The following is a 23,930-nucleotide window of genomic DNA, read 5'->3' on the forward strand; positions in this document are numbered from 1 at the left end:
TACTGTTACCTTAAGGCCAAAGAATTATAAGGTAACCCGGGATACTCGTAACCATACTAACCGACACTAGAGTACCAGACGCCCTACAAGCGTCTATATAATATGTGACATTTGTCACCCCTTGGCTTGGTGAGCCGTGGACTGTAGCTAGCAGTCAGGGTGCGGGGGTGTCTGTAACACCCAAGTTTTTAAGGCCAAGAAAGGAAAGAAAACCTTAATGTTAAGGGACAACTCAGCGAGTCCAAGGAGGAACTCGGCGAGTCAGAGCGGGATTCGGGTCGAGGAGTAAGTGACCGACTCGGCGAGTCGGCCAAGGTGACTCAGCGAGTCTGGTCTGTGCGAGGAAAACCCTAATTCCGGGAGTTGTATCCTATATAAAGGGTGTTATGTCCCTCCCTCAGCCCTCATATCACTCCAGAGGACCTGTAAACCCTATAATTCGTGTGAGCTTCCATTATTGAGAGAAATAGCTTTGGAGGAAGGAAACTTTGGAGAGAAACTTGAAGATCAAGAAGGTTGCTTCAAGGGAGGGGTGTGTGCTCGAGATCTACTTCAGTTTGTGTTCATCTTGGAGGTATTAAGCTGCCATTTTCCCTTCTTTGCATCTAGATCTATTTTGTCATGAGATTTGGGGGTTTTATGGTTGTTTGAGACCCAAATCGGGTTAGGGGCTTTGATATGTTGTTGCCACTTCAGATCTAGTGTTGGGTTGGTCCTTTATGTCCTAAAGCATCAGGAGATGAGTAGTTGGTGAAGCCCTTGTGTCCTTAAACCAAACCCTAATGTGTTTTGAGCCTAGATCTCTTTAGTTATACGTAAAGTTTGCAACTTTACGTAGGGATTGAGTTTTGGAAGTATGGATCTATGGATTGGAGTCCCTACATGACTCAAAAGCCCTCTGCATGTTGGGAGATCTGACGAGGAGGAACTTGACGAGTGGGATGAACAGCTCGTCGAGTCGGATGAAGATAGGCATGAACTCGGCGAGTTGGATGAAGATTGACGTGTGCTCGGCGAGTCTGTTCTTAGACTCGGCGAGTCAGGTCGCGTAGTCCCCAAATCCTTTGAGTTAAGACTCGAGTCAGCGAGTCGAGCAAGGACTTAGTGAGTTGGACAGGACAGGAATCGGGAATCAGTAGACTCGGCGAGTCAGGGGCTGACTCGGCGAGTAGAGTCGCGAGTGGGAGGACTCTGGACTTATGAACTCGGCGAGTCAGTAGGGTGACTCGACGAGTAGGGTTGACCTGGAAGGTTGAATTTGACTTTGACCTGAGTTGACTTGGTTGTCTTTCGGGGGTCAGTTAGACTCAGTGTTGCTTTGATAATTGGTAGCCCGGGGAGCTAGTGGAGCAGGAGTTCAGAAAGTTGTCGGTCAGCGACCAGAGGAGTATCAGCAGAGTTCAGCAGTGCGATGTGAGTCTCCTCACTGTTTGTATGGGTCTAAGGCACCAATGCCGGCCCATTTAGAATATGCATGAAAGACCGGGGGGTGGCCCCTGGCACACAGTATGTTATTATGGATGATAGGAAGACCCGGGGGTTAGCCTTAGGCAATATGTATGAAAGACCGGGAGGTGGCTCCTGGCGCATTGTATGCTATGTACATGAAAGACCAGGAGGTGGCTTCTGGCACACTGTATGCTGTTTAGTTAAGTAGAGTAGTATGTACGGTTGTCTTTGTGATACTTGCATAGAAGACCAGGGGGTGGCCCTTGGCACACGTCTGTAAGACCAGGGGGTGGCCCTTGGTACTTGTCTGTAAGACCCAGGGAGCGGCCCAGGCTTGACCAGGAAGACCACGTGCGGCCTGTGGCATAATGGCAAGACTATGTTTGGCACATAGCACCTTACTTGATTATGGATAAGACGGTTATGTATGGTTCTTGGCTATGAAGGGTTTGTATGGTATGTGGTATCTGGGGAACTCACTAAGCTTCGTGCTTACGGCTTTCAGTTTTGGTTTCAGGTACTTCCGGTAGCGGATGATGGAGCTCGGGATGATCGCGTGGCACACACCATAGATTAGTCAGCCTGGGAATGTTTTACTCTGATAATGAACATGTGTTTTGAAAACTAATACTCTGTTTATGTTTTGAAATGATGATTTTACTTTAAGTGATACTTTATTAAAAGAAATTTTTAGTCTTGAATTTTGGGACGTTACAGTGTCAATCCCGTATAGATCTATACACACAATGTCCGCTCTCCCTACAGGAGACTCTGGTTACCAACTAGACGACGGAGGAGGCCGTGTCCCGAAGATGCATCCCAAATAGTGGGTAATGACTTCCAAACAGTGGGTAGTGGGTTTCTAATGTAAGTGCTGACCTAGAGGTAGAGACTCTTAACTGAATTGACTGAAGAAAACCCGTATGTCTATGCTTGTGTACATAATATATAACTAATGAATCAAACGACCTTCGGATGGACATCCGATCCCACCAGACCACATCTCAACAAAGAAAAGGAAATAGGGTGGACAAGCCTTCCTAAGTCCTTCAATCATTATTTATATGCATCTATACAAGCACAAACATACATCTAACTACGCTTGAGTGTGTATCAAGTGAAATCATACAGTGAAGTATAAGTGTACAGTGTGGAATAACCGACTTGTGAAGTATAAGAGTACAGTGAAATATCCGAGTCGTGAAGTATAAGCATACAGTGAAACATCCGAGTCGTGAAGTATAAGCGTACAGAGTGGGATAATCGAATCGTGAAGTATAAGTGTACCAAGTGTAAGTGTATCACGAAGTGGAAACGACGATAAGTGAAGTAAGAGCGTCTATCAAGTATAAGCGACTACAAGTATAAGCAAAATAGAGACAATAACAAGTATAAACGCATCACGAAGTGAAAGCGTTATCGAGTAGGAGTTTAAAAATAAGTATAAGTGAAGCAGCAGTAACTAACAAGTAAAAGTATACATGAAAACCTTGGAAAAACCTTTATACTCAGGAAAATCGCATTTGTATTCTTTGGTAAAATAAGTGTGAAAAACTTTAGAAATCTTTGGGAATCTTTCATAAATCAGTTTGAAAATGGAACTTTGATAAAGCAATAAAAGTAAGAACTTGAACAAGTGAAAACCCTTTTTGAAAGCCATTTATAGTGTCCTACTCGGTAAAACAGTGTACAGTGTAGTAAAATCTGGTGCATGCGGGTTATCAATCACATGTGATTGATATGATAACTGACATGTTTAACTTGTATTCCCCCCTATAAAACATGTGAAAACATTTAAAAGGTCCATTCAAGGGTATGAACTCACCTGGTGTAAGTAGGTCCGACGAAGGTGCCGTTTGGGCGTTCGGTGCCACGCAAGGACTCGAACACACTCAATGACCTATTTAACATATGATAACATATGCTCACATACAATTAGTATATTTAATACTAATTAAACAAGTATACGCACTCAAAGGAGCGAAAAACACTTTAGATAAGTGTTTGGGTGTCCCGGGTAGCGTCTAAGGGTGTGTATGGCTAGGGAATGGAGTTTACTATCCGAGAGTAAACCCCTTTATATGATGTTTACGACCCAGGGACTACTCACCATGAGTTTACGGCCGTAAACTCATGGTGATGGGTTCTAGGGTGTTTTAAGGCTTCTACTTGCTCATGGAATTATTCTAAGTACTTTTCCAAAAAGGCATGAGTGGGTTTAAGGCTTCTAAGGGCATTATATTGGAGTTTACGGCCTAGGGACAACTCCTAAGGGACTTTACAGCCGTAAACTCTCATCCCTTTAGTTTGGTGAAGTTTCAAGCCCTTATTGCCTTGCTAGTAATTTATAATGAAGTATGATGCCATTTTGGGGGATTAAATCAATGTTTTGAGCATGTTTAAGGGTGTTTACGGCCTTGAAACATGTCTGGGCCGTAAACTCCTTTTACTCCTTCATTTTATTGAGTTTAATTGATCCAAACCCAAAGGACAAGCCCCTAATTTATGTCTTAAGCCTTGGTATGAATTTAGGGCACCCTTTAACATGTTTTTATGAGTTTACGGCCCTGGAACTATTTCTTGGGAAGCTTTGGCCGTAAACTCCTAAATGGAGGGTGTTTGACATGTTTAAGGTCCCCAAACTATTTTTAGATGAGTCTAGGATTTATTCCAAGGCTATTGGTGGAGTTCTATGGCTTTTAAGCATGTAAAAATGAGTTTACACCCCATGTTTGAGGGGTTTACGGACCAAGCACATTCCTTGGCCGTAAACTCCTATTTGCTCCTCAAAATTCATGTCTAGGGTGTTCTAAGTCCGGATTTGCAAGCCATAAGGTCGTATCTAAGTCCCAATGTTGGTTTGGAGGGGTTTAATTGCTTAAAAACCCACTTATTAAGTGTTTACGGCCCAAGCATTCTCCTTGGCCGTAAACACATGTTCCAAGTCCAATTCTATGCTATAAACACGAATCATAATGTTTAGAGTAAGCTAGGGTAAGCGGACTTACAATTTAGAGGCGTTTGGTTACGGATTTGGGGCGAAAACGGGTCTAAAGAGAGAGAGAGAGGATGGAAAAGCTCCAAATGGAGTTTACTCCCCTTTATATATGGGTGGGAGTTGGAGCTTAGTGGAATTCTACCCAATACTGCCGTTAAACGGGGCTTTTGGTCGCACCCGATCTAGTGGTCGTAACAATAAAACTTAACATTTTCCAAATAAATGGAAATGGGTGTTATGTGTTTTTATTTCTTTTTATCACGACTTAACGGCATATTAAATGTAAACAAATGGGATGTTTATTAAATTTGACGACCTCTAATTAACGGAACTTTATAAACTGGAATATTCCGTTAACGGTAACGGGAAAATGTAACGGAACGACTTGGGTTGTCACATCTGCCACTCAACTAGCCACGACCGCACCACTTTCCATTGTTTTTGTTTGTCTTCTCCATCGTTTTTGTATGTCAAATCCTCCATCAAAGCTAGGGTTAGTGATGATTGCTACTCTGTTAGGGTTAGGGTTCAACGATGAATGATAGGGTTAGGAGTTGAAGTCACATTGGAGATAGGTTACGACGGTATATCCCAGAAAATCAACAAATTTAAAGAAGATGACTTCGAGCTAAAGGGTTTATCACCTCTCGCTCCTTCCTCGGTGTATGAATCTACAAATAGATCTTTTTAAAGAATAGTTTCGTGGTGTCTGATGTTTCTGGCGGCTCTTTCAAGGTGGTGGTGGACGAATGGTGGTGGTAGTTACGGTGGTCGTGGATAGTATAGAGAGAGGGAGAAAGAGAGAGATGGTAATGATGAATTTTGTGGGGAGGGGGTGGGATTTCTTTTTAGTTTTTAATTAAAAGAATAAGAAAATAAATTCAAAGAAATTCAAAAAAAAATATTATAGGGGAAAATTTGTCATTTCAAGTCAGGTATGGACAAAAACCTCAAACAAATATCAACCATAAGGACCAAAACTACACAAGGTATCCAAAATTGGACCACTTATGCACCACTAAATTTTTTTGGACCAAAACCACATATTTTCTTGACAAACACAAGGACCATTTTTGCAATTTTTTTTTTGTCTTTGTTGAGCTTGTAACTGCAAGTCTGCAAATGCAACTACAACTGTTATTTCAGGCTTACCATTATTATCGATTTTTTGCTTGGCAATAATCTCTCCTTTCTCTTTGACACTATCTTTAGTTTTAGATTTTTTTCATATCTTGTTGTAAGGAGGGGGGTTATTGGTACGTCCCTATGCAACAAATTACTATTGCACCTTAGGGATGTGCATTTTGACCGAGTACCCGACCCGAAACCGAAACCGAAACCGAAACCGGATCAACCCAAATTAGGATCAAATAAGTTATTTGGGTCGGTTATCGTGTATCTGTTTTAACCCGATTCGGTTCTCGGGTTATTCGGTCTAGGTTACCCGAACAAAGGTTTAATCGGACCAAAAGGAGAATAATTTTTTTAACGTGTCCTTACAAAAAAAAATGTCCTCATCGGAACCGGCCCATATATACACGTAACATTTCTAGATCAATTCAACTACATTAAAAAAAACATATATTCTTAAGTTTTACATCGGGATAGCTATTCAATTTGTTTTGGAAATCGGATGCTTTTAATGGGTTAAGTGAAATTTAGCTATCCATGTCCAATAAGAATATTTAAATGATTTTTTTACTGGTTCAGTCACACCAGTTCAACCTGATTTTTAATGAGACCATCTCATTCGATACAATCTAGAAATTGACATAAACCGATAATAATTAAACAAATTTACCCAGATACAAATCCTAGAGGGTCGAATTGTTTTTTAAACCATTGGTCATGTCGAACAAAGCGTCATTCCTATCTATATTTAAGATTATTTGTTGTTATAAGTTTACATTAATATATAAGCATTTGTATATGAGAGTCTCTAGGTATAACACATTATCCACTTTACAATATTAGATTTTCTATATTGCGTCAATAAAAATCTCAACAAATAAATTTTCTTTAGATATTTACATCATAAACAGCCAATTTAATAACCACTCAAGCGGCTATCTATCCTAGTTGTCGACATAGGAGATTCTACATGTTATGACTATTTTGGAGGTATATACTAGTAACATGTTAGGGTGTTACATGTGTGTTAACTCTAATATATAACTTATTTTATTTTATAAATATACTAGATATAAGATCCATGTATTATATGAGTTTATTAAAGAAAAACATTAAATATGAAAATTTAACAATTTGAGAAGTTTGAATTTATAAGAAAAATAAGAAAAAATTTAAATTATTAGAATTAACGAGTCTTTAATACATTGAATATATTGCATATATAAACCATTTCTAATAAATACCTTGCATATATATTACCTTACATATTAAATATGAAATTTTAATTTAATAAAATGAAAAATACAATAAAATGACAAATAAAAAATAGAAAATTCAAAAATTCTAAAAAATACTATGTGTTCAAATGAAGGAGAAAAAGATATGTGACAAAAAGATTTTGATTTATTAGGGAGGATTTTAATTATATATAATATTTTAATAGATTTTGTTATATTAATCGCCACCTTAGTGACGTACCTAACAAAATTAAAAACTATACAGATAAATGAACATGTCAGTTTTCTAGTCATAAATAATAAATGAGATGCCTACACTAAGAAAATAATCATTTGTTTTATAAAATAGGATAAGATTTACACAAATCAATATAGTCTTCTAAAAATATCTTATCTCATTTTATTTATATCATTTAATTCACATATAAATAACTTGATAAAAAAGAAAACATAAACTTTGGTCGACATCGAAAATAATATAAATCGTATATTAATTTTATTTTCGCAATCCATGCCCTTTACTTTCCAACAAACTTCACTTTCAAGCCCGCGAAGACGAATTCGAAGAGTAACAACCATATCAGAATCTGAGAAAGCTTAATCATCCATACACTCAGAAAAGCTTTTCCAAAAATGGCGTTAATCTGTTCATTTGAAAGAACCTATTTTCAGAACTAATTGCAATGTTTATAACCGACTTTATTAAGCGCAAGTTAGAATCAGTGTTGCAACCATGGCTGCTGCAAGAACCGGAGTTGGAACTCAAGTTAGGGTTTCTTCGTTCTCATGGAATCGCAAAGAGCCTCCGCTTCAATACTTCAGCACTGAACGAGCTTCTAGACGATTCTACTGGCTTTTACTTCACCGACTTCAGAATTGATCAATTGACCCTCCGGATTACCAACTGGTCAGCTCCTGCATTCAATTGGGAAGTTCAAGGTTTCCATATCACTATATCGCCGAGGTATGCTATATACAAATGTTTGTTTATGTATACATTTTTACTTATGTAGTTTGGATTGTCTTCGTTTTTTGTTCATTTATTTTCGCAATGTCGCTTGACGTGGAAGGATAGTGGAGGGGAGGGGAAGCAGCCGGGAGCCATCGGAGGTGTTGCTGGAGGACAAGAAGAAGGCTCTACGTGAAATTGACCCTGAGGTATTTCGTTTAAAGTTCTGAATTTGGTCTCTATTCCATAGCTTTTATCATATCGTCTAATGACTTTCTGATGATCACAGGGTAGTGAATTGTTTGATATCATGGAAAAGCTTGCGAATATTTCCCCATCAAGGAGCCAGAAAACTTCCCTCCCAAAGCTTATCCTGAATTATTGTTCCTTACAGATGACTGATATCAATCTACAACTGCAACATGCCATCTCAGATGACTCCATTGCATGCTTGTTGGAGATAGAGGAGCTTAATGCAGGCTCTCGACTTGTCAAACCTCAATCTTTCCTCAGAGGGTATGTCAATTCACTTATTGTAAATCCTAAAGAGAGCTATTTCGATCTTGAAATCAGAGGTTTAAAGATAAGATTGAAGAGCCATGATCATCTTAGCCCAGTGTTTTCTGCAACCGACATTATCTGTTCCTCAAAGTTGAGTGATCTTCAGTTGAGTGAACTCAATTGTTCAATTGAGGAATTACTGTTTTCATTTTCTCCAGCAGATGTCTCCATTTTATCAATTATTGTGAGGGAATCATCAAGAAAATCCCCATCAATAAGAAACGGAAGACAACTCTGGAAAGAAACTGCAACTAGAATTAGGTCATTGATCTCAACACGTAGATATTCAATGCAGAAATTAGTTGGTTTAGTTATCCTATGGTTGCGTTATATACATGCCTGGGAGAATTTGTTTTTACTGATTGGATATTATCCTATGGACATAATGATAAAAAGATCAGCTGTAAAGATGTCCAAAAACCAGATGTTTTCAAAAACTTTTAGGCATCAATGGGAAGTAATTTCTGAAATTGAGAAAGAAATACCTCCTCCAGCTATTGCACTTGCACGTCGAGTCATCAGATGCAGAAAAGTCAACAATGGTGTTTCAACCAAAGAGGAGGTCCAAGTCAATAGGTACTTGGAGTATTTTCAAAAGATATTCCAATTACTTTGTCTTATATGGACTACTTTGTGTAGCATGTTTAACACAAAAAAAGTTGGAGTTATTCCAATAGATTCCTTCCCAAATCTTTGTTACAGACTAAACTTGGGAAAAATTTCCATCACCATTTCCCCTGATAACAACACTAAACATAAAAAAGCTGTTACAGACAGGAGGGTTTCACTTTCACACCTGGATCTACTTTCTTTCTGTTTAATATTTGATTCATTTATCCTTCTTTACAACGAAAATATCTGTGAGAGTCATTTGACTTTCTCCTGTGGGGGTGTCAAGGTTATAAATGACTATGAATATTCTTCTAAAGGACACAAGAAGCCTAAAGTTCTAGACTCAGAAACTATCTTATGGAGTAAGCCTGCTCTTGTTTTTAACCAAGATAGAATTTCTGCCTCCCTCCCACTTCTGGAAACCATTTTAAATCAAACATGGTTGGATTGGAAGACATCTTGTTCAGAATTTGGTGAAATTACGAATGAGACCTTGAAAGATCCCTTCATTCTCTTTGAGATGAAGCATTTTTTGACAGATCAAGGGGAGAGTAGCTTGAGTCATCGATTTACAAAATGTTGTTTGGCAATGGGACAATTGGATTTCTTTTTGGGATATTCATCAGCATTATCGTTGACTCTACTTCTTAGGCAGATACAAAATGCTTTCAGTTTGGAGAAAGCACAAACTTCTACTCCAACATATGATACCCCATTAGTGAGAGTCTGGGATTGTGATTCATCTATTGCTGAAATGGAAAAGGAACTGCATAAAGTAATACCAGAAAAGCTTATTGAAGTTGGAGTATATGTAGTTGGTCCTCGAATCCGAGTATCACTGAGAAAGGATAGTTTGCATAAAGCAGTTGATGATATTCACCTTTCTTTTGATTGTAAAAACATTGAACTCTTGGTGTCACCGAGTCTATTAAATGATTCAGCAACAGAGTGCATGCATATGATGGAGCTTCAAGTGGTTAACATGGCTAATTCCAATAATGGAAGCTACCAGTGTCAAGGGCAAATAAGGCTTGATGCGTCTTTACAAATTCATGGTATAAATGCTTACCTTGATGACTCATCTGAAGTCCACCACTCCAAGATTATAACATTAAAGCCAATAACAGTTCAACTTTCAACCCTAAGGTATGACATGCTTCACTCTTGTTTCAATTTTTGGTGTCATTGTGCTTTATTTTTATTTACTTTACTTTCTGTTGTATCACAGGAAGGATAATTGGTCTCTTGGAAAAAGTGTAAGTGCTTTCTCTGCAGTCCTAAATGGGAATGCTTCAGGGCTCTCGGGTCTAATATTTGTTGATGAAATGTCTGCTTTAGTCGAGGTAATTTCCTTCTTCTTCTTCTTCTTCTTCTTCTTCTTCTTCCCTGATATCTTAATTTTTCTTGTAACACCTACAATTCCTTCAGTTTTAAGATTGCTAGGTTGCATACTTTACTCTATTCCCTGCATTTAAACTAGCTCACTCTTGTTATGTTCCATGATTGCTTATAACAACTTTGATTATTTTCTCTGAATTGAATAGAAATTATTGTTCTGTAATCTGTTGTGATGAATTATGTTGACTCACTTGATGTTTTTTGTGTGACAGGTGGTTAATAGTTTGATCTTTGCTCTATCAAACACATTGATCACAAGCAACACATCCACTTCTAGAAATTCTAATTATTTTGATACTCAGGAGATGTTGGATGTTAGTTCTGGAAATGAGATGCTGGTGAGTTCAATTACTGGAATGCCCTTGATCATTCTGAACACTCTCTATATTCTTAAATGCACATCTGAAATCCAGTCAGTGGATATAATCATTCACAAGTCAAGGAAAGTCAATGCCATAGAGAATCAAGTCACAATCTCTGAATCCTTTATGAGCCAAAATCTGTCTGCAAACTTCTTGCCTGATAATGGAATTCAGATTACTCTTCAGAAAATGCATATGATGTTCTCATACAAAAAGAACCAAGGGAAAATACAAGGGCTTGTTGATTTCCTTGGTTTACGAGCTGTTATTTTCAGATATGCAAATGATGATGTCATGAATAGGTCTGATCTCCATAATCGGTTAGAAGATATATCTGAATCATCAGTTTCCAATTGCAAATTGAATTTATCTTTGACAAATCTTCCCAATGAATCATCATTATCCCACAGAGCAATTGGTAGTTCTACTTCTATTTCAAATACTTGTTTCAAAGCAGAAATTTCCTCCACTGAACTCTATGTGGTAGGATGCCCTTTAAAGGATGTAATAATTGGAAAACATGAGTCAAGTAAGCTTGAGATATCACTTTCTGTTGAGGGTGGCTTTCAGAAAAGCATCTCTTGCCATTGTCAGGTGCCATTCTCATGACTTACTTCTAACAGTTTTCTCTCACATTTGACTTTAATATCACTTTTTGTATTTTTTTTTGTCTACTATGTTGATTGAAGTGGGATGTGTTAGTATATATGACAAAATGGAAGAGTTACTTTATCATGATGTTGCTGACATGGACTTGACAGGGTGGCATTATCTTCCTTGAAACCACATCAGCTGTGATGTTCTCTCAATGTGGAGATTCATACATACGTCGTGTCAAACATCTATTTCCAGTTTCCCATATTGCAAATATCACTACACTTGAAGCCTCTCCGATCCAAGAGACACAAACTGCAGGCATACCTGAAGATCTTACCATGCATCTCTCTCAGTTTTATCTTGCCTTAATTGGTAGAGATGAATCTGGTACCTCTCTCTCTCATGTTTTCATATTTTACAAAAATAGGCTTAACATGTTTTGGTGATGGATATTGTGCAGGAAGACTTGAAGAGCTTCTGTTTAGTGCTGACATGGGTTTGGACCTTAAAGTTGTGAATATGAAGAAAAAGTTATCATTTCGTCTTTCCCAATTGTCAATTCTTTCTCGAGTTCTTCAAGACTCTATCAAACATCAAAACAGTAGAGTTCAGATTCCTCTTAGGTCTTCTAGCACAGATCCATCTGTCATTCAAGCAGCATTAGTTCCAACAGATGATATTCATTCTGTAGCAAATGATGCAAGCAGCTCCACTTCTGATTCGCGTATAGAACTATCCAGTGAAGATTCTCATCAAGATTCTGAAAACTACATTTTGAGACAATTAACTTGTTTCATAGCAGCTGAAGAGCCTGTATCAAGGGACTCTCCTGATACATCAAAATCAACTCAACCTTGGGTTGGCAGTGGTTCTATTTCAGGTTTTGATGTGACAATATCATTGTCCGAGATTCAGGTGAGAATTCAATTATACATCATGCTTATTTTAAAAATTATAGAACCTACAAGTTGATGCTTATATAGTTATATGGCATATATGCTATTATGTCTCCAGATGTTGCTTTCAGTTGCTGAGATTTCTGGGGTCTCCACAAAAGAAACAACTGCCACTGTGCAGCAAAGGCAATTGCATAATGAAGAGGAACCCATGAGAAACCTGGAGGAGATGATCCAAGATGGTATTTATTTATTTATTTTTTCTTTTTCTTATTGTAGTTCACAATTTTTATTAGTTATTATTTACCACAAACTCCATTGACAAGTTTTATGTTTCATACATTATAGGCAGTATCATTGCAATCCAAGATGTCCATCAGCATATGTATATTGTGGCAGAAGGTGAAGATAGAAATTATCGTTTGTCTGGTTCAATGCATTATTCACTTGCACCACAGATGGCTCTTTTCAAGGTCTGTAGTTGACTAATTGTGACATGAACAAGTTAATAGCATCATTCTATTGATTCTATTGATGAAAAATTAAACCCTTTTTCATTTAGGTGAAGTATCATTACCAAAAGATATGGAAGTCATCATACCAATGGTTTTCATTGACCTCATTGTATGCCAAAGATGAATCAGGGGAACACCTGCAATTAAACTGTAATCCCAGATCAAATTTTGTTGAGCTTTCCAGCTCAAGTAACAGTGGAACATCACTTTGGAGATCAATGCCTTGTAAGTCTGCAAGTTTTGAAGATGATAGTGAGCTGGAGTCTTACAACAATGCAGAAAAAAACCTATTTTACTTGATCAACAAGAAGAACAATTGTTCTATAGCTTTTGTTGAAGGGGTTCTAGAGTTTGTAAGCATACCTGGAAATCCATTCAAGTTTAAAGTATTTCAGGATTTTCCCCTTGCCAATGATCCATTATTGCTGGATGAAGGAAACTCGGTTTCACCCTTTATTGATATCAAGATTGACAAAATTTCTGTGACAATATATCATGAACTTTCAGATACAATCGAAAGGGTCCCACTTCTCCAGATGTCTATGGTTGTTCCTGAATTTATAATACAGAAATCACATGCTAAAACCAGAGTGATAACCAAACTTGTAACTGAGCTATACTCGTTTGATGCAAAGAGGAACTTATGGTATGTGTTTATATTATTTTTGCAAATACATTTAAGAACTTTTTTCTTATTTATCATTTGAATACAGGAACACGTTTCTGCATCCAGTTGAAATAAACATTTTCTGGAGATCTAGGGTTCAAACCCATGGTGTTTATGGAGTGCCTGTTCATTTCTATGCTAGAGTTAAAGAGGTAAGCATGATAATCACATAATATTTTGCATCCAGTTTTGTTTACTATTGTGAATGGCATACTGATGTATTATTATATTGTGGATTTTAACAGTTTCGTGTATCAATAATCGAGCTTTCACTGGACATACTTCTGTTTGTGATTGGAAAACTGGATTTGGCTGGTCCTTATGCAATTCAAAGCTCTGTGATTCTGGGAAATTCCTGCAAGGTGTATAATAATTACGTACTATAATGCGTGTTTCTCTCTCTTTATATGTATCCAAACATGCAGTTTATGGTATGAGATCTTTAACATGAAATTATGTTGTTTTCTAATTGTCAGGTTGAGAACCAATCAGACCTAGTCCTCCTTTGTCAGTTTTCAGATAAACAGTATGCTAGAATAGCCAGAAAACAGTCCACAACTGTTTTCTTAAGGTACTTTTTCTGATTAATTAATAACATTGGCATGGAAAGAAGAGAATATATATATATATATATATATATATATATATATATATATATATATATATATATATATATAAGTATTGTAAAGTATTTGGATATATATTACACACTTTCTAAGACTGGAAAGAAGAGAACATGGATACCACTGACATGCGTGAATGATAATAAGAAAAGAGCAAGATCAATAGAGATAGATTTCTATATATCATGTGTTAATAGGCTTATATAAAATCACATTTATATTTGACTTTCACTACAAAGTTATTGTATTACCAATTTACCCTCATACAACATTATTTATGTTGTATGTTGTCAGAAACTTGGCTTTAGACCAGCATCCAGAATCAGAAGCATCAAGTGTCTCAATCCAACTTGCAGAGAGAGGAGACTTTTTGACATTTCCAATTAAGTTTTCACTCTTAAAATCTGGAACATTTGCTTGGAGAACTCGCATAGTTTCTAAAAATGGTAGTATTATGCTCATAATTCACTTTTAGAATAATTGTTTGACCAAGTTTGACTTTTATCTTTGATGTATTTCAACAGATTCAAAAGCATTTCCTGGGCCATTCATTATTGTAGACATTTCATGGAAATCTGAGGTATAGTTTCTGTTAATGTTGTTTTTATAAAAGACTACATTTCTCTTAATGTTTCTAATTTCTTGTAGGATGGTTTATCTATTGTTGTCTCTCCCATATTAAAAATCCACAATCAAACTAACTTCCCAATCGAGCTCCGATTTCAAAGGCCTCAACAAGAGGAAACCCATCATGCTTCTTTAGTAGTTAAAGCAGGGGACACCATTGATGATTCCACAGCAGCTTTTGATGCCATAAAAGCTTCTGGTGGATCAAAGAAGGCATTAAGATCTATGAGTGTTGGTAATTTCATATTCTCTTTCAGACCTAAAGACTCTCCAAGTTTCAACAACATGGAATGGTCTGATGAACTTAAAGGAGGAAAAGCTGCACGTCTCTCTGGATTATTTGATAAAATAAGTTACCATGTACGCAATGCTTTTCCACTCGAATCAGAAAAATCTTCCTTCAGTACAGCTCGTGTTCCTTCAAAATCAAAAACAGGGGAAATCGATGACTTACACTTTTTAATTCAAACCATCAAAAAAGATGTTCCTATTTTACAACCTGATGGATCAAAAGCTTCAGCAGTTGCTCTAGTGGAACAAAAGGAAATCTTTATTCTTCCAACTGTTGAGATTTCTAACCTATTGCAGTTAGAGATACATGTGGTTTTAACTGATAAAGGTAACAACTAACAATCATACCATGAAATTTTGACTTTTTTTTGACTTTTGACTTTGTCCCAAATTTTGATCATGTTGCAGATCGCTATTTGCCCCAAGAGAGTGAAAACATGAGCAAACAGGCAACTATTCCTTGTGGTTCAAGTGTGACTTTATATGCTAACCCTGAGGCAATGTTCTTTAATGTTACCTTAACTGCATTTGGATTAACTTGCAAATCTGTAAATTGTGGTGATTGGGCTAAAAAGTTACTGAAGAAGAAAAAAGGTAATCAAAACTTGGACATGGAGTTAAACTTTGGTGATGGAAGGTATTTTGGTCTTTTAAGTTTGTCATGTGGACATAGGGGCATACTGGAGGTATATATAAATAAATATATATTTCTCTCTTTTTCTATATTGCCAATACAATCCTCCATTTCGAGAGCTGATTCATGTATATTTCTACAGGCTGCCATATATACACCATATACACTCAAGAACAACACTGATTTTGGTTTATTTTGTCTTGCTCCGAATCAGAATCCCTTATCTAGGTACTTGTTTATTAGTATTCACCTTTCAGTTTCACCACATTTATTTCATTTAACACAATTTTTTTTATTCAGAAATGAAGTTGAGGAGCTTTCTTCTCAAGGATATTCAAAGCTAGGAGCTTTTCTGCCTCCTAAGTCAACAAAATCATGGTTCTTAAGGTAGTAGTTTACTAGTTATCCATTGATACTAACTCTTTAGTCATTTAGAATTGTAAATAAAACTATTTCACACATTCATTCATGTCTTTAGAACAAACAAGGTGTCCCTGAAATTAATGGATGACAAAGCAAATGAAGCTCTGCTAGACTTAGATGCAGTCTCAGGCGTTACAGAGATAAATCTAGAAATGGAAGAAAAACCAGGACTCATATATATTACAAAATTGGGCGTTTCATTACATTCATCCATTAACACACAAACTCCATCACAAGTAGTATCTTTGACTCCAAGATATGTATTACTAAATGAATCAGATGAAGTGATCACTATTCGTCAGTGTAACCTAGAGGTATACTGTATATATACCCTTTTTCGCCTCTTGTATTATAAAATTATAATATCCATTATATGCTAACATTTTATATTTTGATTAAACTATGAGAAGGATGATGTGGAGTGTATGACAACTGTCAGTAGTAAACAGAGAAAAGCTTTACGACTTTGCAACAAAACAAACAAAAAGAGGGAAACTAGCATTTTTGAGAATTTCATCAGAAAGCATAGAAATGGTGAAGATGATTCATTGCTGTTTATTCAGTTTTCTCCAAATGATTCTGGATTAGGTTGGTCAGGGCCAATATGTGTTGCTTCAATGGGGAGATTTTTTCTGAAATTTCCAAGATCTATAAAAGAAAAAGACAAAGAAAATGAAGAAAATACACAAGAATTTGCTGTTGTGATTGTTTCTGAAGAGAATTCGTCTCTTGTTTTACGCTTCCACAGACCACCTCACATGAATTTGCCTTATAGGGTTGAGAATTGTTTGCGTGATGCATCAATAACTTACTATCAAAAGGTAAGAACATGAATATTGGATTTTTTTTTTTTTTTTTTTATCAAACTTCTTCACATGAAGGACTCAATTTCAATCATGACTAATGTTTTCAGGGCTCAACAGAACTAGAAACTTTGGGATCTGGAAAGCAAGTTAATTATGTATGGGATGATTTATCTCTTCCTCATAAGCTAGTCATCCAAATAAGTGGTAATTTCTTCTTTCTCATTTCGTGTAACACCCTACTATAAAATACATTTTTTATAATATAATAAGTTAGATTAAACAACCGTATTTATATCTATCTACATAGAGTTTTCCATCATTTATAATCAAACATCATTACCCATTAAAGCTGACATAATCCACATTATTCATTACTTGATGCTTTCATGCCCTTTATGGTTTAGATATTCATCATATAGCTCTAATTTACCAATAATTAACCAATTTCCATACCACCTTTTTCTTTTAACTTAAGAATATGTAGCTTTTAATTCAACACTTCAGATTTAATGTATCATTTTATGAAATTGGATTCATATTTAATCGAACATAATGTTATAATTTATAACAGGAATTTACTCATGCATCAAGCTATCAAGTTAGCCCCAAATGGGTATAAAATAAACCCTAACTTTACTTGACATTACAATTAGTTTCATACATTGACGGAGGAATCTACCCTTTAAATCTTGTTATCCTTTCTAATAACCAACATTTACATCTTAATTACAAACATACATCAATCAAGAATCATCTTCATTTTTCAAGCTCCATAAACCCCAATTTCAACAACGAAGTTTAAATGTAGAAGAGTGATTTAGATTCTTCAAGAATTTGCTCCCAAGATAGACATCCAAAATTTTAATGACAAGCGTGCATCAAGATTCTTCTTCATTACTCAAGCTCCATTAACCCTAATTTCACCAATAAATGTTCTTTCTTGAATATCATCATCTTTCTTACCCTTGTTTTTGTAGATTTGCATCTGCTACGTGAAATTAGCCTGGACAAGGTGCGTGAATGGAAACCCTTGTATAAAGTCAGTCAACGTAGAGCATTAGGGTTAAATTTCCCTTTGGATAAGAAGAAGACAGGAGAAAAGGGTAAAATGTCAAAATTAAGTCACGTAAATGAGATGGATATGGTGAATTTGGGGTATGAAGTTTATGCACATGGCCTCACTAGAGTTCTTAGAATTTGTGAACGTAAAGACAGCAGAAAACTAAATAGACAATTCTACCCTGGTGCTAAAATTACATTAAGGGTCTCTAGATTTTCTATCCACTTCAGTGAACGTGCAAAACAGGTTAGTCACACTTTTATTATCAATAAAAAAAAATGATACACATAAATACATAATATCAAATTCTAATATTTTCACATATAAATTGGTTACTGAAGGAAGAAGAGTCAGATGAGTCACTTGTTTACACACCAATCATTGTTATGCGGCTTAACAACATCAGTCTGGATTCCATGCTTACTGATCAACAAAGATTGAATCAACTTAGGGTTCAGGTATCAAAGAAACAATAATAAATTACCAAAATGGTCCCTGTTCTTTCTGTTCTTACCATTTTTAGTCCAAAGTTGAAACCTTTCTCGGTTTTGGTCCATGGAACCTTGAAATAAGATAAAAATCTGAACGTACCAGGAATTTTGGGCTAAAAACGATTAAAATTAGAAAGCACAGGGACTAGTTTTGTAATTTACTCAAGAAATAATTATAATATATTATTACTGCAGTCTGTGAGTGTGGATCAAAAGTGGGTAGGAGCTCCTTTTGCTGCTATGCTTCGAAGACATCAAACTGGATTCTCGGATACATATGACAACATGCTTCGTGTAGTTCTCATTTTGCTTCCATCAACTTCTAATATCAGACAAATAAAATACTTATCCATTGTTCTTCAGGTAAAACAATAACTTTTAGATTTTTTTTAATACTATCATCTTTCGTAAAATAATCTGTTTGACTTTTTTGAATATGTAGCCATTTGATTTGAACTTGGATGAGGAAACCCTGATGAAAATTGTCCCTTTCTATAGAACATCACTCAGTGATCCAAATACTCCTAGTCAGCAGTATTACTTTGATCATTTTGAGATACATCCAGTAAAGGTTTTATACTAATCTCCATATCTCTACTATATATCTGATTCTTTTTATTAAAAAAAAAAAATTAAAAAACATTGTTTACTTTTCTTGAAGATCATAGCAAGCTTTCTCCCAGGAGATTCGTATTCCAGCTATAATTCAACACAGGAGACAATGCGATCTTTGTTGCACAGTGTGATAAAGGTTTGTCATAAGAATTATAAATCTTATAATTTTTTTAGTGGCTAATATTGTTATTTATTTATTTATTTATTAGGTTCCTGAAATAAAAAACAAGACTGTAGAACTGAATGGTGTCCTGGTTACTCACGCATTGATTACTATACGTGAACTTTCTGTCAAGTGTGCACAACATTATTCATGGTGAATCCCATCATATTCTAAATTTGAAATTAAAATTGATTTATTTTTCTATGATATGATATTATCTTAAACATTACGTGTATTTAGGTATGCCATGCGTGCAATCTATATAGCAAAAGGAAGCCCATTGCTTCCTCCAGCTTTTGCTTCAATTTTTGATGACTTGGCTTCTTCATCCCTTGATGTCTTTTTTGATCCTTCAACTGCTTTGATCAAGCTTCCTGGTCTCACCTTAGGTTTGAAACTTCTATATTTTGATTGGAAAAAGCAAAGTTTTAGTGATTAATTGCTGATATAATGATTTTTTGTTATTTTAATTGTTGTTCAGTGGGTAAATCGACAAAATATAATAGTTTGATGGGTAAATTATTTTACCCTGATATTAAACCAGGGGAACAGGGGAAAATGTTTTTTTTTTTTTTCCTTAGAAGATCAAAAAAATGTATAATGGTTTAATCATTACAGAAAATAGTTAAAGTGACTAAATCAATAAAATTATAAAAATACAAATGTTTATTTTGTGTTTTATATTTTGTCCTTATTCTTTAGTAATTTTAAGTCGTTTTTGGTGAATGCTTGCAGGCACATTCAAGCTCCTGAGTAAATACATTGATGGTAAAGGCTTATCTGGTACCAAACGTTATTTAGGTGATCTAGGAAAAACTGTAAGTGCACCTCTTCTCTCTTATTTTTATTTTGTTTATTTTTTTTTTCAGAGCTTCTAAAGTTTATAGTATTTTTGATGTTGCAGGTTAAAACAGCTGGATCAAATATACTGTTTGTTGCTGTGACTGAGATATCAGATTCAGTGCTGAGGGGAGCGGAAACCAGTGGCTTTGATGGAATGGTAACCTTCCTTCCTTTTCTTTTGAAAATAGAGTAAATTACAACTTTGGTCCCTGTGTTATATATATTTTTTTGACATGGTCCAAAAACAATTTTTCTTGGTTTTTTGATCTGTGATTTTGTTCCGTTTTGGATTTGGTCCCTACCCATCATGCCGTCCAAAACCAAAGTTTGTAAAATGACCATTTTGCCCTTCATATAGAGGGGCGGCTGTTTATGCATGTCGTAAATGTTCTTGTGATTCCTTTTTGTTTTCTTTGGGGAGGGGTGGGGTGGGGTCCATTTTTTTAATAATAAATAAGTTAAAACTATAAAGTGAGGGGCAGAATAGTCATTTTACATGGGTTTAATGCCTTAAAATTAGACTGCGTGAGGGGTAGGGACGAAATCCAAAACAAAAAGAAACCAATGGGATAAAAAATGCAAGAAAAATTTTATTTGGACCATATCCAGGACAAACACTATAGCATAGGGACTAAATATGTAAAATTTAGTCTTCTTATGTTGGAAGTTGAAAGTAAGGTAAAAGGTTGACCATATTTTATGTAGTTTGGTGGGTTTCAACAAGGAGTACTGAAACTGGCAATGGAGCCTTCCGTATTGGGTAGTGCTTTTACAGAAGGTGGCCCAGATAGAAAAATTAAGCTTGATCGTAATCCCGGTATTGATGAGGTATATTTATTTATTTAATTATTTTAATTTATTTATGGAAACATCTTTTTTGGTATTTTATCTGAATATAATATGCTTTGAATTTGACAGTTATATATAGAAGGATATCTGCAAGCTATGTTGGATACATTGTATAAACACGAATATCTCAGAGTCAGAGTCATTGATGAGCAGGTATCAGTAATATTATATCATCATATATCATATGTGATATGTTAAATTAATTCCAATTAAAAATGTTGTTTTGTATTTTATAGGTTGTTCTAAAGAATCTACCCCCAAACAGTGTTCTCATAGATGAAATTATGGATCATGTGAAGGGTTTCCTCATCAGCAAGGCATTGTTGAAAGGAGACTCTTCTTTCTCTCATCCCTTACATCACCTTCGTGGACAAAATGTAAGTCTACACTCTATTTAATTATTTATTCCTCATCATAATAAATCCCACCCTAAAATTAATACAAATTTATGTCCCACCCCACCTAAAAAGGTGGGATATGATCTCTTGTCCGTGGAAAAGACATAAATGCCCTTCAAAAGCTTGTCTAACCTATATGACATCTGATGGTTTGTTTTTTTTTAGGAATGGAGAATCGGTCCAACGATTTTGACTTTGTGCGAGCATCTGTTTGTGAATTTTGCAATCGGGTGGCTGAGAGAGCAGGCGGGTGATCTGACGGCTAAAATCAATTGGGGGGACAGGTTTAAGGGGGACCCACCAAAAGAAATAGTAAAAGAAGAGGAGAGTAGTAAGATGTCTGTATTGAAATGGGGAGTTGGGAGGTTTGTGTTTGCAGGTATGGTTGCATATATTGATGGAAGGTTATGTCGGTGTATACCTAATCCTGTTGCAAGACGTATCGTAAGCGGTTTCGTCTTAAGTTTTCTAGACAAAACTCGTGATAAATAATCATTTCAATCTTTTTTTTTTCTATCTTCAAGTGCTTTGAAATGTATATGAAGAAGATTTACATTAAGAATGTAACCTTGTAAACATGATGATACTAAATTCAACATCATGTTTTTTTCTATGTTATTTTTGCTTATGTTTCAAATGTATATTTATATGATGTCAACGCAATAAAAATTGTTTGTACAAAAAGACGTAAAGTCTGATCTAACAATCTTGAATTATTTTATTTTATTTATTTATTTGATCTTTTAGATATCAAAAGTAAACTAATCACTCGAGTATGGGTATTAAAAAGCTTTTTACTTTGAATGAAGATGAGGATTCCTTGAAGGCATATTAGTTTTTATCACTTAACGGGTTAAGATCATAACAACAATTTATAGAGAAGAGGGTCACTTTGATTTTGCCATAGCTTGAGATTTTCAAATGACCCTATGATCTCTTACGTTGATTACCGGGTGCTTCTATGTCTCATCCCAACCCTACTATGCTTAGACCGCTTGACACAGCTCAATGTGATTTTTTTGGTTATCGGTTCTCATGAAGAAATTCGTGATGCGGTTTGGTCTTGTGGTAGTGATCGAGCACGAGGACCGAATGGTTTTTCTTTTCGCTTTGTCAAGAAGTTTTGGGAGATCTTGAAGGAGGATATTTGCAACTTTGTTGATGAGTTTTTTTGACACGGGTGTGATTCCGAACGAGTGTAACTCTTCTTTCATTAATCTTATTCTGAAGACGGATAGTCCCTCTACTATTAATGAGTATAGGCTGATTAGCCTAATTGGAGTGCAATATAAAATTATTGCAAAACTGTTCGCGAACTGTCTGGCCCTTGGGATTGATGTTATTGTTAGTCTGGAGTAGTCAACTTTTGTTAAAGGAAGACAGACAAATTCTAGATGAGCCTTTGATGGTAAATGAAATCATTGACCATTATACGGGGAAGAAGAAAAAAGCTATGATTTTATAGGTAGATTTCGTTAAGGCTTACGACTCGGTTTGCTGGAAGTATTTGATAGATCGTGGCTTTTATGGGATTCGATCATAAATGGATAGGATGGACTAAAGCCTGTCTTGAGTCGTCGCGTACCGCCATTCTAGTCAATGGGAGCCCCACTGAGGAGTTCTTGCTAAAGAAGGGTCTTCGTCAGGGTGACCCTTTGTCTCCTTTTCTTTTTATCTTGGTCATGGAAGGGTTGTATGTTGCTTTAGAGGGTGTTGTGGGCTAGGGCTTATTTCGTGGTGTAAATGTGGGTGACGATGGACTTTATTTGTCTCATCTTTTCTATGTAGACGATGCCTTGGGGGATTGGGACGAGCAGAATATAGCCAATTTGGTCACAATCCTTAACTGCTTCTATTGAGTTTCAGGTCTAAGACTTAACTTGCAGAAATCAAGTATGTATGGGGTTGGTCTTACTTTACAATAGGTGGAAGAGATAGTTGTGGTTACAGTTGTTCGGTTACTTTTATGCCTTTTTCATATCTGGTTTACCTGTTGGCTCGAAGATGAATTGTATTGCTAATTGGAATACGGTGACTCAAAATTTTAGGAAGCGTTTGGCAAATTGGAAAGTCAATTTACTTTCGGTGGGGGGGGTAGGTTGACTCTCATCAGGTCTGTCCTTAGTAACTTGGGTACGTATTACATGTCTTTGTTCAAAATGCAGTGACTGATTACCTAGAATCGTTGAGATCTCGCTTTTTTTTTTTTTTTTTTTTTTTTTTTTTGTGGTGGGAGTAATTCAGAGAGGAAGATTTCCTGAATTAAATGGGATTTGGTGTTGAACTCCAAGGATTAAAGGTGGGTTGGGTATTGGTAGTTTGAAGGCGTTTAATATGTCGTTACTTCTTAAATGGAGATGTCCATATTTGGCGAGTGTTGTTGAATAGGCAGCCTACTAGAGATAATCCGGAATACATGAATATTGATATGTTCCTTCTGTCCTTTGTCCCTCCTGCTCTCTTTAAGTTGAGGATTGCAACCATGTGTTCGTTAATTGTGAGGTGGAAAATGTGAATGTCGTCAAATGGCTGGATATTCCTTTCCTTCTGTTTGGGAACGTTGACGACCTTATGAGATGGGTGGACTCTATCACACTGAGTCCGGTGAGGAGAAATGTTCTTAAAGTCGTCATTATGACTACGATTTGGGTCATTTGGCACAAGAACAGTGAAGTCTTTCAGACGCATGCCATGAGAAAAAGTCATATATTTGAAAATATTGTTATTCACTCTT

General features: G+C 36.0%; 1 protein-coding gene across 2 annotated transcripts; it reads left to right on the forward strand.

Moving 5' to 3' along the window:
* Window positions 1-7,317: 7,317 nt before the first annotated feature.
* On the forward strand, window positions 7,318-21,880 carry LOC111877860 (uncharacterized). 2 transcript variants are annotated; one of them, XM_023874366.3, is made up of 35 exons: window positions 7,318-7,780; window positions 7,887-7,974; window positions 8,055-10,084; window positions 10,167-10,281; window positions 10,549-11,292; window positions 11,460-11,682; window positions 11,756-12,210; window positions 12,310-12,433; window positions 12,540-12,664; window positions 12,754-13,352; window positions 13,420-13,525; window positions 13,619-13,735; window positions 13,850-13,944; window positions 14,291-14,442; window positions 14,521-14,576; window positions 14,645-15,242; window positions 15,323-15,600; window positions 15,691-15,776; window positions 15,849-15,935; window positions 16,027-16,285; window positions 16,382-16,792; window positions 16,885-16,981; window positions 17,755-18,083; window positions 18,179-18,295; window positions 18,524-18,691; window positions 18,771-18,899; window positions 18,990-19,079; window positions 19,153-19,259; window positions 19,347-19,495; window positions 19,842-19,924; window positions 20,011-20,106; window positions 20,655-20,777; window positions 20,868-20,951; window positions 21,035-21,175; window positions 21,362-21,880. In XM_023874366.3, the coding sequence occupies exons 1-35, from the start codon at window positions 7,500-7,502 to the stop codon at window positions 21,686-21,688; spliced, it is 9,069 nt and encodes a 3,022-aa protein (XP_023730134.1). In that variant the 5' UTR covers window positions 7,318-7,499; the 3' UTR covers window positions 21,689-21,880. The 2 variants fall into 2 exon arrangements, with proteins under 2 accessions (XP_023730134.1, XP_023730135.1); XM_023874367.2 differs by having other exon boundaries at window positions 7,640-7,780; window positions 7,892-7,974.
* The last annotated feature ends 2,050 nt before the right edge of the window (window positions 21,881-23,930 follow it).

Source organism: Lactuca sativa, chromosome 3 (genome assembly GCF_002870075.4).
Source record: "Lactuca sativa cultivar Salinas chromosome 3, Lsat_Salinas_v11, whole genome shotgun sequence".
In the NCBI taxonomy this organism is placed as follows: domain Eukaryota; kingdom Viridiplantae; phylum Streptophyta; class Magnoliopsida; order Asterales; family Asteraceae; genus Lactuca; species Lactuca sativa.